The sequence below is a fragment of the Saccopteryx leptura genome, chromosome 1 (assembly GCF_036850995.1).
Source record: "Saccopteryx leptura isolate mSacLep1 chromosome 1, mSacLep1_pri_phased_curated, whole genome shotgun sequence".
NCBI classification, from domain to species: domain Eukaryota; kingdom Metazoa; phylum Chordata; class Mammalia; order Chiroptera; family Emballonuridae; genus Saccopteryx; species Saccopteryx leptura.
Window position 1 is genome coordinate 63,443,010 of NC_089503.1, and position 19,746 is coordinate 63,462,755.

The following is a 19,746-nucleotide window of genomic DNA, read 5'->3' on the forward strand; positions in this document are numbered from 1 at the left end:
AGAGCAACAGCCTGGGACGCTGAGGACCTAGGTTTGAGGCCTTGAGGTCCCCAGCTTGAGCATGAGTTCACCAGATTGAAGGCGGGGTTGCCAGCTTGAGCATGGGATCACAGACATGACCCCATGGTTGCTGGCTTGAGCCTAAGGTCCCTGGCTTGAGCAAGGAGTCACTGGCTAGGCTAGAGCCTCCAAGTCAAGGCACGTATAAGAAGGCAATCACTGAACAGCAATGAAGGAGATGAAACAAAGAATTGATGCTTCTCATCTCTTTCCCTTCCTGTCTGTCCCTATCTGTCCCTCTCTCTCTGTCTCTGTCAAAAAAAAAAAAAAAAAAAAGAAAAAGAAAAAGAAAAGGAAAGAAAGAGAAAGAAAGAAAGAAAAGAAAGACTCCCGCATGCGCCCAGATCTGGATCCATTTAGCAACCCATCCCTGTCTGGGGCCGATGCTCAAATCAACAGAACTATCCTTAGTGCCTGAGATTCATGCTCGGATCAGCTGAGCTATCCTCAGCGTCTGGGGATGACGCTTAAGTTGAACTACAGACTGCGAGAAGGGAAGAGAGAGAGAAGAAGAGGGAGGGGAAGAGAAGCAGATGGTCGCTTCTCATGTGTGCCCTGACTGGGGATTGAACCCAGGACATCCACATGCCAGGCTGATGCTCTATCCACTGAGCCAGTTGGTCAGGGCAGACTTTGCTTAATTCCATATTTCAAAATTTTGAAACAACACTTTATTTGGTAATTGCTGAAACCTAGCAATTTGTTAATGAAAACTGCCCACCTCTCTGCAACTTATATATATGACTACAAAGTATATATATTGTTCGGGAGAGTCCTGAGCTGCAGGCTGAAGTCTGAGTCCTTCTTGTGCTGGTACCAACAACCTATTCCTCAGTCTCTGGAGCCATTTCACTCTTGGTAATAGAAGGGGTTGAACTGCTTTAAGGATTCTTTGAATTTGGAACTCTTTTGTGTGTGTGTGTGTGTGTGTGTGTGTGTGTGTGTGTGTGTGTGTGTGATAGAGACAGAGACAGAGAGGGATAGGCAGGGACAGACAGGCAGGAAGGGAGAGAAATGAGAATAATCAATTCTTCATTGCGGCTCCTTAGTTGTTCATCGATTGCTTTCTCATATGTGCCTTGACTGGGGGGGGGGGGGGTTACAGCAGAGCGAGTGACCGCTTGCTCAATCCAGTGACCTTGGACTCAAGCCAGCGATCTTGGCCTTTAAGCCAGCGACCTTTGGGTTCAAGCCAGTGATAATATGCTGAGGTCAGTAACAAAGGGATAAAAGAGTAAGTCAGCTTCCAAGAGGTGAAAGGGAATACAAATTCACAGAAGACTTCCAGAGGCCCCAGGCCAAGGAGGTAGAAAGTTTCCATCCAATTAAAAAGAGGTTTTTCTGCCTGACTTGTGGTGGTACAGTGGATAAAGCATTGACCTGGAACGCTGAGGTTGCCGGTTTGAAACCCTGGGCTTGCCCAATCAAGGCACATATGGGAGTTGATGCTTCTTGCTCCTCCCTCTCCTCTCTCTCCCTCCTACTCTAAAATGAATAAATAAAATCTTTTTTTTTTTTTTAAGAGGTTTTTCTTTCCTGAAGAAAAAAGGAGAGGAAGGTTTGATTTAATTAATTTATTTATGTATTTTTTACAGAGACAGAGAGTGAGTCAGAGAGAGGGATAGACAGGGACAGACAGACAGGAACGGAGAACGATGAGAAGCATCAATCATCAGTTTTTCATTGCGTTGCAACACCTTAGTTGTTCATTGATTGCCTTCTCATATGTGCCTTGACCACTGGCCTTCAGCAGACCGAGTAACCCCTTGTTGGACCCAGCGACCTTGGGTTCAAGCTGGTAGGCCTTTGCTCAAACTAGATGAGCCCGCGCTCAAGCTGGCGACCTCGGGGTCTCAAGCCTGGGTCCTCTGCATCCCAGTCCGATGCTCTATCCACTGCGCCACCACCTGGTCAGGCTGAGGCAGGTCTGATTTAGATGAGTTATTCTGGTGCTTAAGCTGGTGAGCCTGCACTCAAGCTGGCAACCTAGGGTTCTGAACCTGGGTCCTCCGCATCCCAGTCCAACGCTCCATCCACTGCGCCACCGCCTGGTCAGGTTGAACTTTGAATTCTTAAGTCAGACAAAAACTTATATAAAGCCTAACACATGAAATAGATCAAAGCATACTTGCTTTAGAGGAAGATGACACAGGACCCAGGGACTCTGAGGCAACTCTTGACAACCTCCAGGGCTCTGAAGAACATTCTGGAAAGCTTTGCACCAGGTAAGCTCTTCTAGTTTTAACATTACATCATGTTCACAGTAACAACTTACAAAACTTAAATTAAATTTGGCCTTATTGAGATGCATCTAAATTCATTTCCTAATTTTCTTTTTTTGGCTTGTATACCAGTTGGCAAAGTTGAGAGGAACTACACTGGGCCCTTTGTGTTAAGGCTGGTACTAATAAACATTTAGATTTTTTTATTCAGTGAGAGGAGGGGAGGCTGAGAGACAGACTTCCACATGCACCACTACTGGGATCCATCCTGCAAGCTCACTAGGGGATGATGCTCTGACCATCTGGTGTGCTACTCAGAAACTAAACTCTTCTTAGAACTTGAGGCAGAGGACATGAAACCATCCTCAGTGCCCAAGGCCACCTTGCTCCAATCAAGCCATGGCTGCAGGAGGGGGAGGGAGAGGAGAGAAGAGGGGGACGGGTGCAGAGCAGATAGTCACTTCTTCTGTGTGCCCTGACTGGGAATTGAACCTGGGACATCCACACACCGGGCTGATGCTCTACCATTGAACCATCTGGCCAAGGCCAACATTTAGATTTTAATCATGACCTGTGTGGTGTTTCATTTATTCAACTGTACCAAAAACTGGGGCTATCAAAATGAGTGTTGGTCTCCTGAGGAAAACAGATAACAATCAAGTCTTACAGCCATTAATGGAGCTAGACCTCTGGCATGGGAGCCCATGGTTGGGGTACTCAACTCTGGGGGAGGGGGAGAGAAGGTAGAGGAAAGGAAGACTCATAAAAAATATAAAGATATTTATTGAACACTTAAAATGTGTCAGGCACGGTTCTAAATATTTTGTGATCATTTTAAAGACAAGGACATTGAGGCAAAGGATGGCTAAATAAGTTGGCCACAGATTTTTAAAGTATCATGGAGGTAGGATTTAAAATCAGGCTGTTTGACTCCAGCGCCCCTATTCTTTTTTTTTATTATTTACTTATTTATTAAGTGAGAGGTGGGGAGGCAGAGAGACAAACTCCCGTATACCCCTGACCAGGATCCATCCAGCATGCCCCCTACCAGGTGATGCTCTGCCCATCTGGGGCCGCTGCTCCGTTGCTCAGAAACTGAGCTCGTTTTAGCACCTGAGGCTAGGCCATAGTGCCATCCTCAGGCACTGGGGTCCTGAATAAAAAATGTGTATGAAGTATGCTTGAGGGTGGGCAAGGATAAGACCAGGCTGCTAAAACCACTTTCTTTTAGTAACATGAGGAAAGTTTGAGAAATGACAAAACCGGCCTTATCAAAACCGCAGTGCTGCTGTTAGAATAAATGAACTGTACAAGTATCCTTAACTCAGTGTAAGAGGAGATGTGGTTTATTATCTCTGCTAACAGGCCAAACCATTCATTAAATATTTCCCCTAGCTTTGTAAGTACACTTATTGTATCATTTCACTGAAAAACAACCTCCTGGAACAAGGTATACAGAACAGGGACAGTACATGCCAATAGGAAGACGTAGGAGCTGGTAATGATCCAAAACACTTTAGTGCAGAAATACAAAATGGTACTTTATTTATATTTCCCTTAGCACATGATTCTACTTGTGCTTTACCGCCTGACAATGATTGTCACAGGCTACAAATAATCAGTTTATCAGACTCCCTCCTTTCCTGGAGCAAGCACAGCAGACTGAATGGTCTGACAATTTTAACAGGGGGAGGCAAGATTTGTTTCAGAAGTTTCACTGCTTACAGAGGACAAGTGGTTTCTCACCATGGTGACAATCAGGTTGCTAGGCTGGGCAAGGCCAAGTCTGGAAGAATGGTTCTCAAACAGATCTACTGAATGGTTCACGCCACCAGCAACCTTTTTCCAAGTTCTGATTAATTTCCCATGAAATAATTGCTTGGAATACACCCAAGCAGTTCCTTTATTCATTGCTTCTTTGTCTTGCTGACAGTAAGGTCAGTCAGTACTGAAACATACAGTCTGAACCAAGCATATGTGATGCCCACTGCACAATACGCTGAGGTCAGTAACAAAGGGATAAAGGAGTACGTCAGCTTCCAGGAGGTGAAAGGGAATACAAATTCACAGAAGACTTCCAGAGGCCCCAGGCCAAGGAGGTAGAAAGTTTCCATCCAATTAAAAAGAGGTTTTTCTTTCCTGAAAAAAAAAAAGGAGAGGAAGGTCTGACTTAGATGAGTCATTCTGGTTTTACAAACATTTCCCAGCTGAAACTTCCCACCTGCACTGTTTTGATGTGAAGTATAGCCAAAGCCAGAGTCAAAAGAGTACATTAAATTTCACATTTAGAAAAAACTGTCAATGATATACCATTATGTTATCTCAACAATCCAAATGTACCCAATCTTCATCTACCTATGCTGTCACTTAGCTGAAGCTCTGATAGAACTAGTTACGCATTTGCAAGAGGAAAGAGGGCTGAATGCTGTGATATTAAAGTAAGAATATGGCAAATAATACATAATTTTTATTTTGGTAAAATAACATCAAATCTGTTATTTTATTTTTACCATTTTAAAGTACACACTTCAGTAGCATTGAGAATATTGACAAAGCTGTGTACAATCATTACCACTAACCACTTTCAAAATATTTTCACCACTAAAGAAAATAAAAACAGGACAAAAAATAACACAAAGCAACACTTCAGAACGTTTTCATCACTCCAAACACAATCTCTGGAAACATTAGGCAGCAACTCCCCATTCTCTCTCACCCCGTTCCTATAACCACTAGTCTACTTTTGGTCTCTATTTGCCTATTCTTGATCTTTCATGTAAGTGGAATTGTACAGATATTTGTCCTTCTATGTCTCACTTATTTCACTTAGCCTAAGTTTTCAAGGTTCATCCATATTGTAGCACATACCAGAACTTCATTCCTCTTTCTGGCTGAATATTCATACAACATACACCACTTTGTTTACCCATTCATTTGTTGCACACTTGGGTTGTTTCCACCTTTTGGCTACTGTGAATATAATTGCAATGAACACTGGCATACTAGTATCTATTTGAGCTCCTGTTTTCAATTCTTTTTGGTATATACCTAAGAGTGGAATTACTGGGTCATATGGTTGTAAATGAGTTTTGTTTTTTGGGGTTTTTTTTGTATTTTTCTGAAGCTGGAAACGGGGAGGCAGTCAGACAGACTCCCGCATGCACCCAACCGGGATCCACCCAGCATGCCCACCAGGGGGCGATGCTCTGCCCCTCCGGGGCGTCGCTCTGTCACGACCAGAGCCATTCTAGTGCCTGGGGCAGAGGCCAAGGAGCCATCCCCAGCGCCCGAGCCATCTTTTGCTCCAATGGAGCCTCGGCTGCGGGAGGGGAAGAGAGAGACAGAGAGGAAGGAGAGGGGGAGGGGTGGAGAAGCAGATGGGCACTTCTCCTGTGTGCCCTGGCCGGGAATCGAACCCGGGACTTCCGCATGCCAGGCCGACGCTCTACCACTGAGCCAACCGGCCAGGGCCGTAAATGAGTTTTAACATTACTAAATAACAGGAAGTTTTATGAACACAATCAGATACAAACCATAAGTAAGCTTTAAAAAATTATGCAGATTGCCTTACTAGCAATTATACAGACCATCGACCTGGGATGCTGAGGCCCCAGAGGTTTGAAATTCCAAAGTCATTGGCTTGAGTGCAACTCATGTAACTTGAGCACAGGCTCTCCCGCTTGAACACAGGATCATGGACATGATTCCATGGTCACTGGCCTGAACCCAGAGGTCGCTGGCTTGAGCAAGGGGGTCAATGGTTTGACTGAAGCCCTCCAATCAAGGCAGGTATGAAAAGCAATCAATGAACAACTAAAGTTAAGCAAATATCAGCTGATGCTTCTCATCTCCCTTCCTGTCTATCTTTTATTCCCACTTAAAAAAAGAAGTTATACAGATAACATTACATAAAGTTTACTAAATAAAAACATTCCATCCATGATTCTATTCCATCTATAATTCTAAGATATGTAAGAATTTTTACATTTTTTAGTTTTATGCATCTGTATTTATATGGTTTTACTCATAATGTGTATTTTACATTCCATTTTTCAGTCTTCATATAAGGTTTTAATTTAAGCTAGGTAGTGCCTCCTTAAATATTCCCCCAAACTGAAGATATGACCTACGCTGTCATGTTAGAGTGACAGGATTATGGGTAATTTCTTCCTCTATTTGCTGATTTTTTTTATAATGTTGTATTACTGTTACTAAAAATTATTTTTCAAAGGCTATTGCACATTTAGGAGCAAACACTTCACAAGAGTAAAGATAATTTTAAATGTACTTTTTTGGATTACCTGAATAGAGTCTTCAGTGAGGAAATACTATAGATGGTAAATAGCAACATGAGTAAGATTTTAATGGGAAGTTCTGTAAAAAGAAGAAAAATACAGATGATAATTGAGTTGATAAGAGAAAGGTCTATGAGCCTAACGGCAATATAAGCACACTGACACAGCTATATAGTATAGGTAATGCTTTCTGAGCTTAATTGCACATTTCTGTGATATCTAAAGACACTGAGAATTAGGGACAGATTGCAAGTTTTACTTAAGAGAATGGATGCGCTCTCTCCTTCTCAGAGGTTTTAAGGTTGTTTAAATCGATAGTATTGATCTCTGGGCCCTGATGAAAAGAACATTGTAACCAAATCTATTGCTCTAAAAAGAAGCTGCTTACCTGGGGCAGTGAAGAGCAGAGGGAAGAGGGAGTAATGTCCTGCTGTGGTCAGAATCAGGAAAATCGAAGCATCTCCTGCTTTCCCCACGGACAGAAGGCTAAAAATAAAAATTCTCATAATAATTCCTTAAAACAACAAATGAAACTTACACATGCAAATAGCTGGAATAAATTGCATCTATTATCATTTCTAGAACTGGTTTAAGCATAATAAAATATATTTTTATAATTTTTATTTATTGATTTTATATTTTTCTTATTTATTCATTTTTAGAGAGAGAGAAAAAAGGGGGGAAGGAGCAGGAAGCATCAACTCCCATATGTGCCTTGACCGGGCAAGCCCAGGGTTTCAAACTGGCAACCTGAGCATCCCAGGTCGACACTTTATCCACTGTGCCACCACGAGTCCTGGCTTAAACATAATATAACACACTAATCTTTGCTACAAGTCCAATTCAATTAAGGGTATTCATTTTTTAGTAAAAAACTTCAGCAACTGATAGAGGAGTGTGCCACGCTGGATCGGGGAATATTCAAAAAACAATCTTCCTTCCTTGGATAATTGCCTTTTCCAAAGAAAGGGAGATTGTGGGATTGAGAGCTGCCCAGTGGTGGGTAGCCAGAAAACAGAACTTGGGGTTTGATTTCCATCCCTATAGCTCTTCTCTTGGACAATGTCCTGCACCTGCTGGTATTCAATGATAATTCTAACTAAAGATACTAGAAATTTTGCTCTATTTTTTAACTTGGCAACTCCAAGTTGTTAAATGAACCCTGACAAGCCATATACTGGCCTGACAAATTTACTTAATGTTCTTTTACAGCATAAATGATTTCTCCCAGGATTTTAAAATCTCAAGAAAAATGCTAATTCTATTACCATCTATCTATAGGGTTTCAATTATACGTCTATATAAAATGGTCACTCCTGCGTTTAAAATACTCTTTTATCATGGTACACTGAAAGAGCATAAGGTTCAGGTGTAAGTTCTACTCTTCCACTTGCTAGCCGTGTGACTTTTAATAAGTCACTTAAACTCTCTGAGCCCTAGTTTCTGAAGGTATTAAGACAGGAAGATACTCATTTATCCTAATTATCTTAAAGGTTGTTATGAGGCTCAAGAGGAATGAAAAAAGAAAATGAAAACCCCCAAAATAACAGTTCTGAAAAATCTCAATGCTGTACCTATGTTAGGTATTACTGCTTAATGGACTTAATCCTTACCTTAGCTAACACCACTTAACAAGGAACAGTGAACCTCATTTTCACAGATGTTATGACCCCATGTGTGGGGTTTTTTTTTAAATTCATTTTAGAGAGGAGAGGGAGAGACAGAGGGAGAGAGACAGAGAAGGAGAAGGGGGGAGGAGCTGGAAGCATCAACTCTCATATGTGCCTTGACCAGGCAAGCCCAGGGTTTCGAACTGGCTACCTCAGCATTTCCAGGTCGACACTTTACCCACTGCGCCACCATAGGTCAGGCGTTTTTTGTTTTGTTTTTGGTGAGAGACAGAGAGTTAGGAGGGACAGATAAGGACAGACAGACAGGAAGGGAGAGAGATGAGAAGCATCAATTCTTTGTTGTGGCACCTTAGTTGTTCATTGATTGCTTTCTCATATGTGCTTTGACCTGGGGGCTATAGCAGAGCGAGTGACCCCTTGCTTGAGCCAATGACCTTGGGCTCAAGCTGGTGAGCCTTGCTCGAACCAGATGAACCCGCGTTCAAGCTGGCGACCTCAGGGTCTCGAACCTGGGTCCTCTGCATCCTAGTCCGACGCTCTATCCACGGTGCCACTGCCTGGTCAGGCCCCATGTGTTTTTTTGTTTGTTTGTTTGTTTGTTTTTGCAAGGGCAGAAAAAAAAAAGAATAACTTAAAAAAACACAATTGCAACTATTTAGCCCAATTCCTAGTTTTTCTTCATTTTTTTTTTTAAGTTTTTTTTTTTTTTAATATTATTTATTCATTTTTAGAGAGGTGAGAGAGAAACAGGAGAAACAGAGAGGAGCTGGAAGCATCAATTCCCATATGTGCCTTGACCAGGCAATCCCAGGGTTTCAAACCGGGGACCTCAGCATTTCCAGGTCGACGCTTTATCCACTACGCCACCACAGGTCAGGCTAGTTTTTCTTCATTAAAAAACTTAATACCTCCTCAGAAATCAGTAAGGAAGGCTTTTCCTTTATAGAAATATAAAGATTTTTTTGAGCAACAAAGAAATTCCTTATTAAATATATATCAAAACTATAAAGGCTCTGAATGACAGTCTGATGTTTTTTTTTTTGTTTGTTTGTTTGTTTTTTTTTCTGAAGCTGGAAACGGGGAGAGAGTCAGACAGACTCCCACATGCGCCCGACCGGGATCCACCCAGCACGCCCACCAGGGGTGACGCTCTGCCCACCAGGGGGCGATGCTCTGCCCCTCCGGGGCGTCGCTCTGCCGCGACCAGAGCCACTCTAGCGCCTGGGGCAGAGGCTAAGGAGCCATCCCCAGCGCCCGGGCCATCTTTGCTCCAATGGAGCCTTGGCTGTGGGAGGGGAAGAGAGAGACAGAGAGGAAGGAGGGGGGGGTGGAGAAGCAAATGGGCGCCTCTCCTATGTGCCCTGGCTGGGAATCGAACCTGGGTCCCCCACACGCCAGGCCGATGCTCTACCGCTGAGCCAACCGGCCAGGGCCGACAGTCTGATGTATTTTATAAAGAAATTTACAGAAGCCGGCCCTGGCCGGTTGGCTCAGCAGTACAGAGCGTCGGCCCGGCATGTGTAAGTCCTGGGTTTGATTACCGGCCAGGGCACACAGGAGAAGTGCCCATCTGCTTCTCCACCCCTCCCCCTCTCCTTCCTCTCTGTCTCTTCCCCTCCCACAGCCAAGGCTCCATGGGAGCAAAGTTGGCCCAGGCACTAAGAATAGCTCCATGGCCTCTGCCTCAGACACTAGAATGGCTCTGGTTACAGTGGAGCAACGCCCCAGATGGGCAGAGCATCGCCCCCTGGTGGGCATGCCAGGTGGATCCTGGTCGGGCACATGCGGGAGTCTGTCTGCCGCCCCCCACTTCTCACTTTGGGAAAAAAAAGTTTAGAGGCCAATATGCATTTTAAAAATGCCATTACAGCCTGACCAGGTGGGAGTACAGTGGGTAGAGTGTTAGACTGGGATGCAGAGGACACAGGTTTGAAAACCTGAGGTCACTGGCTTGAGTATAGGCTCACCAGCTTGAGCGCAGGGTTGCTGGCTTGAGTGTTGGATCATAGACATGACCCCATGGTCGCCAGCTTGAGCCCAAAGGTTGCTGGCTTGAGCAAGGGGTTATTTGCTCTGCTGTAGCGCCCCTTGTCAAGGCACATATGAGAAAGCAATCAATAACAACTAAGAGGTCGCAACAAAAATTGATGGTTCTCATCTCTCTCCCTTCCTGTCTGTTCCTATCTGTCTCTGTCACAAAAAAACAAAAAGCCATTATAATGAACAAACAAGCTATTAATGTTTTTTTTTTTTTGAGGAAAAAGTATACGTGTATATATATATTTAGAATATTTAAAATCAAAACATGAAATATTATAGACTATAAAGAGGAATTAAAACTAAATACTCAAAGAAGGAAAAAGCAAACCAAGAGGAAACAGGGAGAAAGGACGCTGTGTCTGCTCCCACACTAGAACTAAGCAGCCAAAGTGAGTGCTTAGCACACTCTCAGGGAAGCACAGTTCTGCCTTGCTCCAGTGCCTGATGCTACCAGAACAGTGGCGGAGGCCACTGGAGGAGAAGGACAACACATTCCTCTCCCAGCAGTGTAACACCATCACAGCAACAGTCCTGTCTGGACGGCTGACTACTGCTGGAGCCCCTGTGTTTTTTATACTATGCTGCCACTTAATATCCAGACCTAACAGCCTGGTGTCATGGTTCTTACTCATTACAGTACTCCTTACACCAAAATATGCAGGATTTTGCATAACTTAGAATCTTCATAGGTTGTGAGTATCCCAAGTTAAGCACCCCTGTCCTGTCCTAGTATAAAACTGTTCCTGTACATCTTTGCTTTTGCCTACCCAACAGAACATGTCAAGAAGGGATAGGAAAAATAGAAAACAATAGTAGGGACAGATCATATAGAAAACAGCAGTATCACTGTGATATATCCAGAGATGCTGACTGACTGAGCTATCTGCTTACCTCATTGGAAGGATTGCTAGGAGTACGGCTTTCTCATGGACGTGCCACCCAAACATGAAGGAGCTCAAGGCACAAAGGACCAGACATCGGAGAAAGCCTCTGGGCCCTTGGGGTTTAAACCAAAGACAGAAAATAGAGGGCTAGAAACAACAGGCAAAGATAAAACTTCAGTATCATTAAAACAGGCATTACAGAAATACTGTTCACAATCTGTATCATCTCTGAGGTACAGATCTCAAGACTACTCTCCATTAATTTGGAATAATTCATCACTTTGAGAACAGTCCCCCCCAAATTAACATAAAAACAACTACTCAAAAAAAGGCATTCAGATATATATAATTCACCAAAATCAATAAGAAATGATAACTAAGTTCTAAGATATCCAGTATAACTCCTTATCACATCTTTGTAATCAGTTAATTCATTGTCATTGAACCTATAGGTCAAACTACCAAAACTCAAAAGATATTTTGGGTCTAAAAATATATTAAGGCCCTACCCGGTTAGCTCAGTGGTAGAGCATTGGCCTGGCATGTGGAAGTCCCAGGTTCGATTCCCAGTTAGGGCACACAGGAGAAGCGCCCATCTGCTTCTCCACCTTTCCCTCTCTCCTTCCTCTCTGTCTCTCTCTTCCCCTCCCGCAGTCAAGGCTCCATTGGAGCAAAGTTGGCTCAGGCGCTGAGGATGGCTCCATGGCCTCCGCCTCAGATACTAGAATGGCTCTGGTTGCATCAAAGCAACGACCCAGATGGGCAGAGCATTGCCCCCTGTTGGACATGCAAGGTGGATCCTGGTCGGGCGCATGTGGGAGTCTGTCTTGACTGCCTCCCTGCTTCTAACTCCAAAAAAAATACAAAAAAAAACCCCACCCTAAGCAAACCAAAAAAAAAAAACACGAATAAAGTCTTCAAAAGCATCTGACTCATACTTGATTCTTTTTTTTTTTTTAATGTGAGAGGAGGGGAAGCAGACAGACAAAACTCCTGCATGTGCCCAGACCGGGATCCACCTGACAAGCTCACTAGGGGGCGATGCTCTGCCCATCTGGGCCATTGGTTAGCAACTGAGTTCTTCTTAGCACCAGAGGCGGAGGCCATGGAGACATTCTCAGTGCCCAGGGCCAATTCACTCCAATCAAGCCATGGCTGCAGGAGTGGAGGAGAGGGGGAGGAAGAGAGAAAGAAAGAGAAAGAGAGAGAAAGAGAGAGAGAGAGAGAGAGAGAGAGAAAAGAGGAGGAGAGGTGGAGAAGCAGATGGTCACGTCTCCTGTGTGCCCTGACTGGGAATCAAACCCAGGACATTGACATGCTGGGCCAACATTCTACCTCTGAACCAATTGGCCAGGGCCTCATACTGATTCTTATCTGATGCTCAAAAAGCCATTGTTAACTCTCTCCTCATCTTGACAAAATATCCATGCAGTCCAGACAACCTTGGAGTTTTGGTCAGTTAACCGTGGATAAAAACATAAACTTGGAAAGTCCCTACTACAAACGTCTTCCTCTTTCTCCACGTTGTGGCCCATAATCCTTCTCTGTGGGCTTTTCCTTTTCCTCATCCCAGGATGAAAACATGGTCTGAGAATCTCTCTCACAGGGGCTTTACTTGTAATCTTTCCTTATGGTGTTCAAAGTTACTCTAAGAATTGCTAGGAAATGCCTCAATCTATAGCAGTGTTACAGCTATGGAATTTTTGCTGCAGCTCAGAACACATGAAAGGTGAAATTTCACCAGCCACACAAAAGCAAAGCAGAGTAAACTCAAGAAATGAGTACCACGTGTGAATTCTTACCAATATGGCGATCAGAGTGCAGATGAGGGTGGCCAAGGGAGTCACTGAGGGAAGGACTGTGTGTTGGAACTGCTGGACCAAACCACTTGTCATTGAGGCCTTAGGAATCTTGTTGGGATCAAGAAGTTTCAATTTTAAACCTAGACAGTAAGTAGACATTTTATTTGGTTTTGTTTTGAACAACACACCATATATAATGGTATAATCGTAATTATACCAAATATATATATATATATTTTTTTTAGGTGAGAAGAGGGGAGGTAGTGAGGCAGACTCCTGCATGTGCCCTGACTGGGATCCACCCAGCAACCCTGTCTGAGGTTATGCTTGAATCCACTGAGGTATTTTTAGCACTTGAGGCTGACACTTGGATCAACTGAGCTATCCTCAGCACCTGGGGCCACACTCGAGGTTGCAGGAGGGGAAGAGGGAGAGAAGGGGGGAAACGAGAGGCAGATGGTTGCTTCTCCTGTGGGCCGTAACCAGGAATTGAACCCAGGATGTCCATATGCTGGGCTGATGCTCTATCCACTTAGCCATTGGCCAGGGCCTGACACACCATATTTTATCAGTAAGTTCCTTGAGAAAAAAATAAGCTAGAAATCTTGTAACTAGTTCAAAGTTTAGATTTCATTAACTTAATTCAGTGCTATTTTTTCTAAAATACTGCTGGTCTTAAGATTATACCATGTAAGGCAGCTGCCTATATTGGAACAGGACGTCTGTGCAGCTTAGCAGGAACCTTGCTGGCAGGCAACATGAACAGCAGCCTCCTCTCACCTCTGAAATGAAGGAAGCTTTCTGAAATACAGGTCTGACCATATCACACCCCAGCCTTGAACCCTTCATTGCGTCCAGGATAAAGTCCTAAGCGTGGCATACAGTGTCTTCCATGATCTAGCCCCTTCCTGCCTCTCAAGACTTATCACCTCCATTTTGTTAAATGGGTCCTGCCCACAGTGAACTGACACCATTCTCAACACTTCTGTCCCTTTTATAGGCTATATACCCTTTGCTTAGAGTGGCTTACTCACTTTGTAAAGTTAACTCCTAATTTACTTACTCATCTGAGAAAGCCCCTCAATCAAGAAATAAAGCTGATTTTCTTGTGGACCAGTTGTACTTTGTATATGTCCCTATCTAGTGTTCACCACACTGCACTGTATCTTTTTTTTTTTTTGTATTTTTCTGAAGCTAGAAACGGGGAGAGACAGTCAGACAGACTCCCGCATGTGCCCGACCGGGATCCACCCGGCACGCCCACCAGGGGGCGACGCTCTGCCCCTCCGGGGCGTCGCTCTGTTGTGACCAGAGCGATTCTAGCGCCTGGGGCAGAGGCCAAGGAGCCATCCCCAGCGCCCGGGCCATCTTTGCTCCAATGGAGCCTCGGCTGCGGGAGGGGAAGAGAGACACAGAGAGGAAGGAGGGGGGGTGGAGAAGCAGATGGGCGCTTCTCCTGTGTGCCCTGGCCGGGAATCGAACCCGGGACTTCTGCACGCCAAGCCGACGCTCTACCACTGAGCCAACCGGCCAGGGCCTGCACTGTATCTTTTACATATTCATTTCTTCAACTGTACTGGGGTTTCTAAAGGCAGTAATGATGAGTAATTTATTCCTATGTCCAGCACATCAAAGTTCAAGAAATACCTATTAACCCTTTGAGTAGTATAAACGTTCATGTACATCCTCGTGCCTCCTGACCATCCAGAGTATGATCGTAACTTTAAAAATGTGTAAGGTTGGCCCTGGCCGGTTGGCTCAGTGGTAGAGCGTCGGCCTAGCGTGCGGAGGACCCGGGTTCGATTCCTGGCCAGGGCACACAGGAGAAGCGCCCATTTGCTTCTCCACCCCTCCGCCGCGCTTTCCTCTCTGTCTCTCTCTTCCCCTCCCGCAGCCAAGGCTCCATTGGAGCAAAGATGGCCCGGGCGCTGGGGATGGCTCTGTGGCCTCTGCCTCAAGCGCTAGAGTGGCTCTGGTCACAACATGGCGACGCCCAGGATGGGCAGAGCATCGCCCCCTGGTGGGCAGAGCTTCGCCCCTGGTGGGCGTGCCGGGTGGATCCCAGTCGGGCGCACGCGGGAGTCTGTCTGTCTGTCTCTCCCTGTTTCCAGCTTCAGAAAAATGAAAGGAGAAAAAAAAAAAAAAGAAAAAAAAAATGTGTAAGGCAACATTAGAAGAGGCAAATGTATGTTCTTGTTTCCATAAACTGGTTATCAAACAAACATGATTTTAAGTTAATAAAACTGTAACTGGAATTAATTTCTTACTTTTTTAAACTCACTTCCAGGGGTGAGCATGAAAAAAATTCACTACTCGAAGGGTTAAATGAACCAAATCTGAGTATGATGCTGCAAGCTCCACCCCAAACAAGGTAACAGGACAGACAGACAGTCTGAGGACCTAAAAAGACAGCCTGCCCGATGCCACTGGAAGTAAAACGTGGGAAAGATGTACAGTACCAAAATATTTTCTAGTCATTTACCTCTTCCCTTTTCCTTCAGCCTGTTGATTCTCAAAGAAATAACTGTCTCCCTGAAACACAGTTGCCTAATCTGCCACAGACTTCCCATGTTAGACATCTTTAAGGAAGACAGACATACAAAGCTAGTCAGAACAGTTGCCTGACTCAGACAAGGCAAGTGGCCTTTATTATCTCATCCCACATTGGTTGTTTCAAACTTTTTTAAAATATGTTAAGAAATTACTTAAAAAGAATGAAATTACTTTTTAAAAATACTTTTTAAGACTACATTTACATGGGTGAAGGATAGTACCAAATTATGATATCCTACAAGTACATATCAAAAATAGTAGTAGCCCCCTGCATTAAGTATCTACCTTGTGCCAAGGGATTTGCTGCCATTTCTTTTAGGCCCCTGAGGCACTCAGAAATGGAGTTACTTGTCCAAAGCCACCAAATAGGTGGTAGAATTGATCCCAGTCCTGTCTGGTTCCAAAGCCCTTGCTATTGACAAACTAGCATTTCTTTATTGCTGCCTTTGTTTCACAATAGTGAGGAAAGCAGGATCAAAGGAACCAAATGACTTGTCCAGTACCACCAGCCAGCAATTATGCAGGTGGGCCTCCAACCAAGTCATCAGATTCTAGTTTAGGAGCTGGTAGACTCTAACCTGAGGGCCAAATCCAGCATGTAACCTGTTCATGCATGGCCCTGAAGCTATGAATGTTTTTTACATTTTATAGGTTGTAGACAAACAAACAAACAAACAAACAAAACATCTATGTGATCTGCAAAGCCTAAAATATTTACTATCTGGCTCATTACAGAAAAAGTCTGTGGGCCCTGGCTGGTTGGCTCAGCGGCAGAACATTGGCCCAGTGTATGGAAGTCCCAGGTTAAATTCCTGGTCAGGGCACACAGGAGAAGTCACCATCTGCTTCTCCACCTCTCCCTCCCCTCATCCACTCCAGCAGCCATGGCTCAATGGTTTGAGCAATTTGGCCCCAGGTGCTGAGGATGGTTCCACAGCCTCACCTTAGGCGCTGAAATAGCTGTTTCAAGCAACGGCGTAGTGGCCCCAGGTAGGTAGACCATCACCCGTTAGTGGGCTTGCCTGGTGGGTCCCAGTCAGTAGGGGCATGTGGGAGTCTGTCTCTGCCTCCTACCTTATTTAATAAAAATTAAATAAATAAATAAATAAATAAATAAATAAAGTCTGTGTACCCTTCTCTTGATCCTGCTACTCCCCATCAAACTAGGCCGTATTCATAGATGAAGACTGAGTTATTCCAAAATGAGCTGTTTTCAACAGAACATTCTCAAGGTATAAATTATTTTTCATCACAATCCAAACTTAAAAACATAGCTTCGTTTTCCATTTCTTCTCATCTGATGCTAAAATGCATGGCTATCATTTTCCTTATTGGTTTAAAACGTAGAATCACAACCTACACATTCTTCTGTCCTGCTTCTTCCCATATTTAAGTTTAGAAGTAGGGTTAACTACTGGATAATGTTTTACTCAAGGCAAATACTACCTTTAAAATGTCTAAATAGTTTGGTTCCCCCCCCCCCCCCCGCAAGGAAATGAACAACACCACTGCCACAAAGAGCTTTTATAATACATGCGGTTTGTTTACTGCACTGAAGCCTCAGTCCCTAGAACCACCCCCTTCACTCTGAAAGCTAAAATGCAGGACAGGAAAACAAACAGTTCAACCTCATTCAAAACACAAAGCAGGTTTTTTCATTTCTCATTGTGAACAGTCTAAGTAAGAGAGCTTGTTACTGTACCGATGACAGACAGTACTTTGTCCAAAGTGTTATACAAAGCCCAGAAGTTCGGAGCCCAATATGCATGGCAGAGGCCCCGCTTGAAAGGGAAGAGTCGGGAAAAGACTTGAGGCAGTTGGTTCTGTTGAAAAGAGATTAAACAGTGATCAATCTTTCCAAATTCAAAAAGAAAACTATGTCTTTTATGGCATAGTGTGTAGAAAGTTACGAGATCTGAGCTCCAGTCTTTGTTCCTTCAAGTAACTAGCGTGATCCTGAGCAGTTCACAGAATGTCTTTTGTCTAACCTTCTCATTTCTCCAGCAGGACAAGATACACACAAGTACTTTGAATACCAGCCCAACACTATTATATATATATATATAAGCACGAAAATGAAGAATTTGTGAGGTGCAAACGAGAAATACTGCAGCTTATCTAAGTCTGCTGAAGAAAAGACAGCAGGAAAGACTTTACAGAAATGCAATGCTTCCAGTTTTAGCAGGAATCAAAATTAATTAGTTGCATTCATGATGAGGGAATAAGGGGAAAAAAATATTTGTTTAACATTTCTAATATTCAGAATGCTGTCAGTGAATGACTGTAAAAGTGCTTCAAGTACTGATTTTTGGGGTTACAAATAAATTTTAGCATATAGGCAAGCTAGCAAATATGAAATCTGAGAATAATGATGATCGACTGTGTGTGTGACATACAGTTAAACATACAAATGCATACACATTTAAATATGCACAAAAATGACTCAAGGAATATCATCTCTATGTTTAGAGTCATACTAATGAGGAGTAAGAAAGGACCAGTTTTGCTTATTTTATATTCTTAAATTTATTTTTTTTCTAAACAACAACAAAAAACATACTACTTTATAAAAAAGAAAAGACTTACCAAGGCTAGGAAAGGACCCAACGAAAGAGCAGAAACTAGAAAAACAATCAGTCCCAGGGAAATAAGCCGGACCGAGCTGAAACTGTTCCACTGGATGGACCCATCTACAGAAAAGAACACGGTCATAAACCAGTGGCATGGAAAACCATAACTTATACCACGTGCTGAAACTAGAAGGTTCCCCTGATAGTTCACCAATCATTATAATGTGGCAAGAGCAGAGGAAAGTCAGAATGGCAAAGGGGTTGAAGGATCAATAACTGAGAGATATCTATTATATTTCATAAGACCCTCGCACCAAGCAAGCCACCAAGTCAAGAAAAAATCAAGTATAGGAGGTTTTGCTAGACTCACTAAAACTTGCCTGGTTTATTTGCAGTGAAGCAGTAAGATCGTAGCAGGTATATACCATAGGCTGGTGCTACGTAGAGGTAAATGTGCTTGAAATGTAAGAGAACAGCAAAGAGAAATGCTCCTTCCAGATGCCTTTTCTAGGAGATTTAAAAGGGAAATGTCACTTTAAAATTCAGGGTAAATTAAATGCAGTAATATAATATCCTGGTTTGGATCCTAGAACAGAAAAAGGATATTAGTGGAAAACTGGTGAAATCTGAATGTACTAAAATTGGTTTCTTAGTCTTATTAACCATACCATAGTTATCTAAGATGATAAAATTAGGGGAAATGGGCAAGGGGTATGGGAACTCTATTATCTTTGCAATTTTTCTGTAAATCTAAAATTATTTTAATAAATAGAATGAATTAAACAATAAAAAGCACCAAAAACGGTTGCAAAACAATGTAAATATACTTAACATTACTGAACTGTCTTAAAAATAATTAAGGTAATAAATTTTATGTTGTATATTTTACTGCAGTTTTAAATAATGCATATATATATATAAAGATGTTAAAATTAAATCCTTTTAATTGTTCTTGTGCACTAATATAATACAGAAAATTAAGAGTACATGATTTTTATAATTTCCCCATCTCAGACAACTAGGCATTGCATATCATATCATAAGGCAGTGTGAAGGAAATAAAGTGTAAATTTATTAAAAAATACATATTTTAAAACATACAATTCAAAATATTCAACAAATGAAATATGATGTCTGAGATGTGTTTCAAAAGCATCCTTTGTGTGTTTGTGTCTGTAGATCACTATGTTATTTTATCTACTTTTGTATATGACTTAAATTTTATAAAATAAAAATAATTTTTAAATTAAGGCAAATATTCTACATGCAACACAAAGTGAATGAATACAGGCAAGTAATTCCAGCTAGCTTTTATACTGAGTCTAGTTGGTTCATAAATTCCTTATTTCAACAAATATCTGTTAAGTTCTAAGTTTGATGCTGTGGTACAGAACACATCATCCTAATGATACATTACAAATTCTCCCTAAGGAACTAAAGCCCAGAGAATTAAATTACCCTCACCCCCTTATAAAGTTTTACAATAGCCAGAGTTGATTTCTGGAGAAGAGCTAGGAAAGAGAGTATTAATGAATAAGTATAATGCTATGCTACCAAAAAATTATTTAAATCATACAGATAGGCCCTGGCTGGTTGGCTCAGTGGTAGAGCATCGCTGGCAAGTGGAAGTCCTGGGTTCAATTTACAGTCAGGACACAAAGGAGAAGTGATCATCCACTCCTCTCCCAT

The 19,746-nt window shown here is 42.8% G+C and overlaps 1 protein-coding gene and 2 non-coding genes across 6 annotated transcripts in view; all 3 read right to left on the reverse strand.

The window, feature by feature from the left end:
- Window positions 1-3,803: 3,803 nt before the first annotated feature.
- ALG8 (ALG8 alpha-1,3-glucosyltransferase) overlaps window positions 3,804-19,746 on the reverse strand; it is a 30,207-nt gene continuing 14,264 nt past the window's right edge. For 2 of the 4 annotated variants that reach the window (XM_066360700.1, XM_066360701.1), the window contains 8 exons: window positions 18,438-18,564; window positions 18,074-18,177; window positions 17,190-17,310; window positions 12,935-13,074; window positions 11,140-11,279; window positions 6,966-7,063; window positions 6,584-6,656; window positions 3,804-4,421 (listed from right to left, as the gene is read on the reverse strand). In XM_066360700.1, coding sequence (XP_066216797.1) covers window positions 4,190-4,421; window positions 6,584-6,656; window positions 6,966-7,063; window positions 11,140-11,279; window positions 12,935-13,074; window positions 17,190-17,310; window positions 18,074-18,177; window positions 18,438-18,564 — 1,035 coding nt within the window. In that variant the 3' untranslated portion in view covers window positions 3,804-4,189. The remainder of the gene's footprint in view (window positions 4,422-6,583; window positions 6,657-6,965; window positions 7,064-11,139; window positions 11,280-12,934; window positions 13,075-17,189; window positions 17,311-18,073; window positions 18,178-18,437; window positions 18,565-19,746) is intronic. The other 2 variants (XM_066360702.1, XM_066360703.1) reach the window with 2 other exon arrangements.
- On the reverse strand, window positions 5,678-5,753 carry TRNAA-GGC (transfer RNA alanine (anticodon GGC)). The gene has a single exon. It is a non-coding gene; the product is annotated as a tRNA-Ala (tRNA).
- Window positions 10,603-10,806, reverse strand: LOC136389773 (small nucleolar RNA SNORA74). The gene has a single exon (XR_010748347.1). It is a non-coding gene; the product is annotated as a small nucleolar RNA SNORA74 (small nucleolar RNA).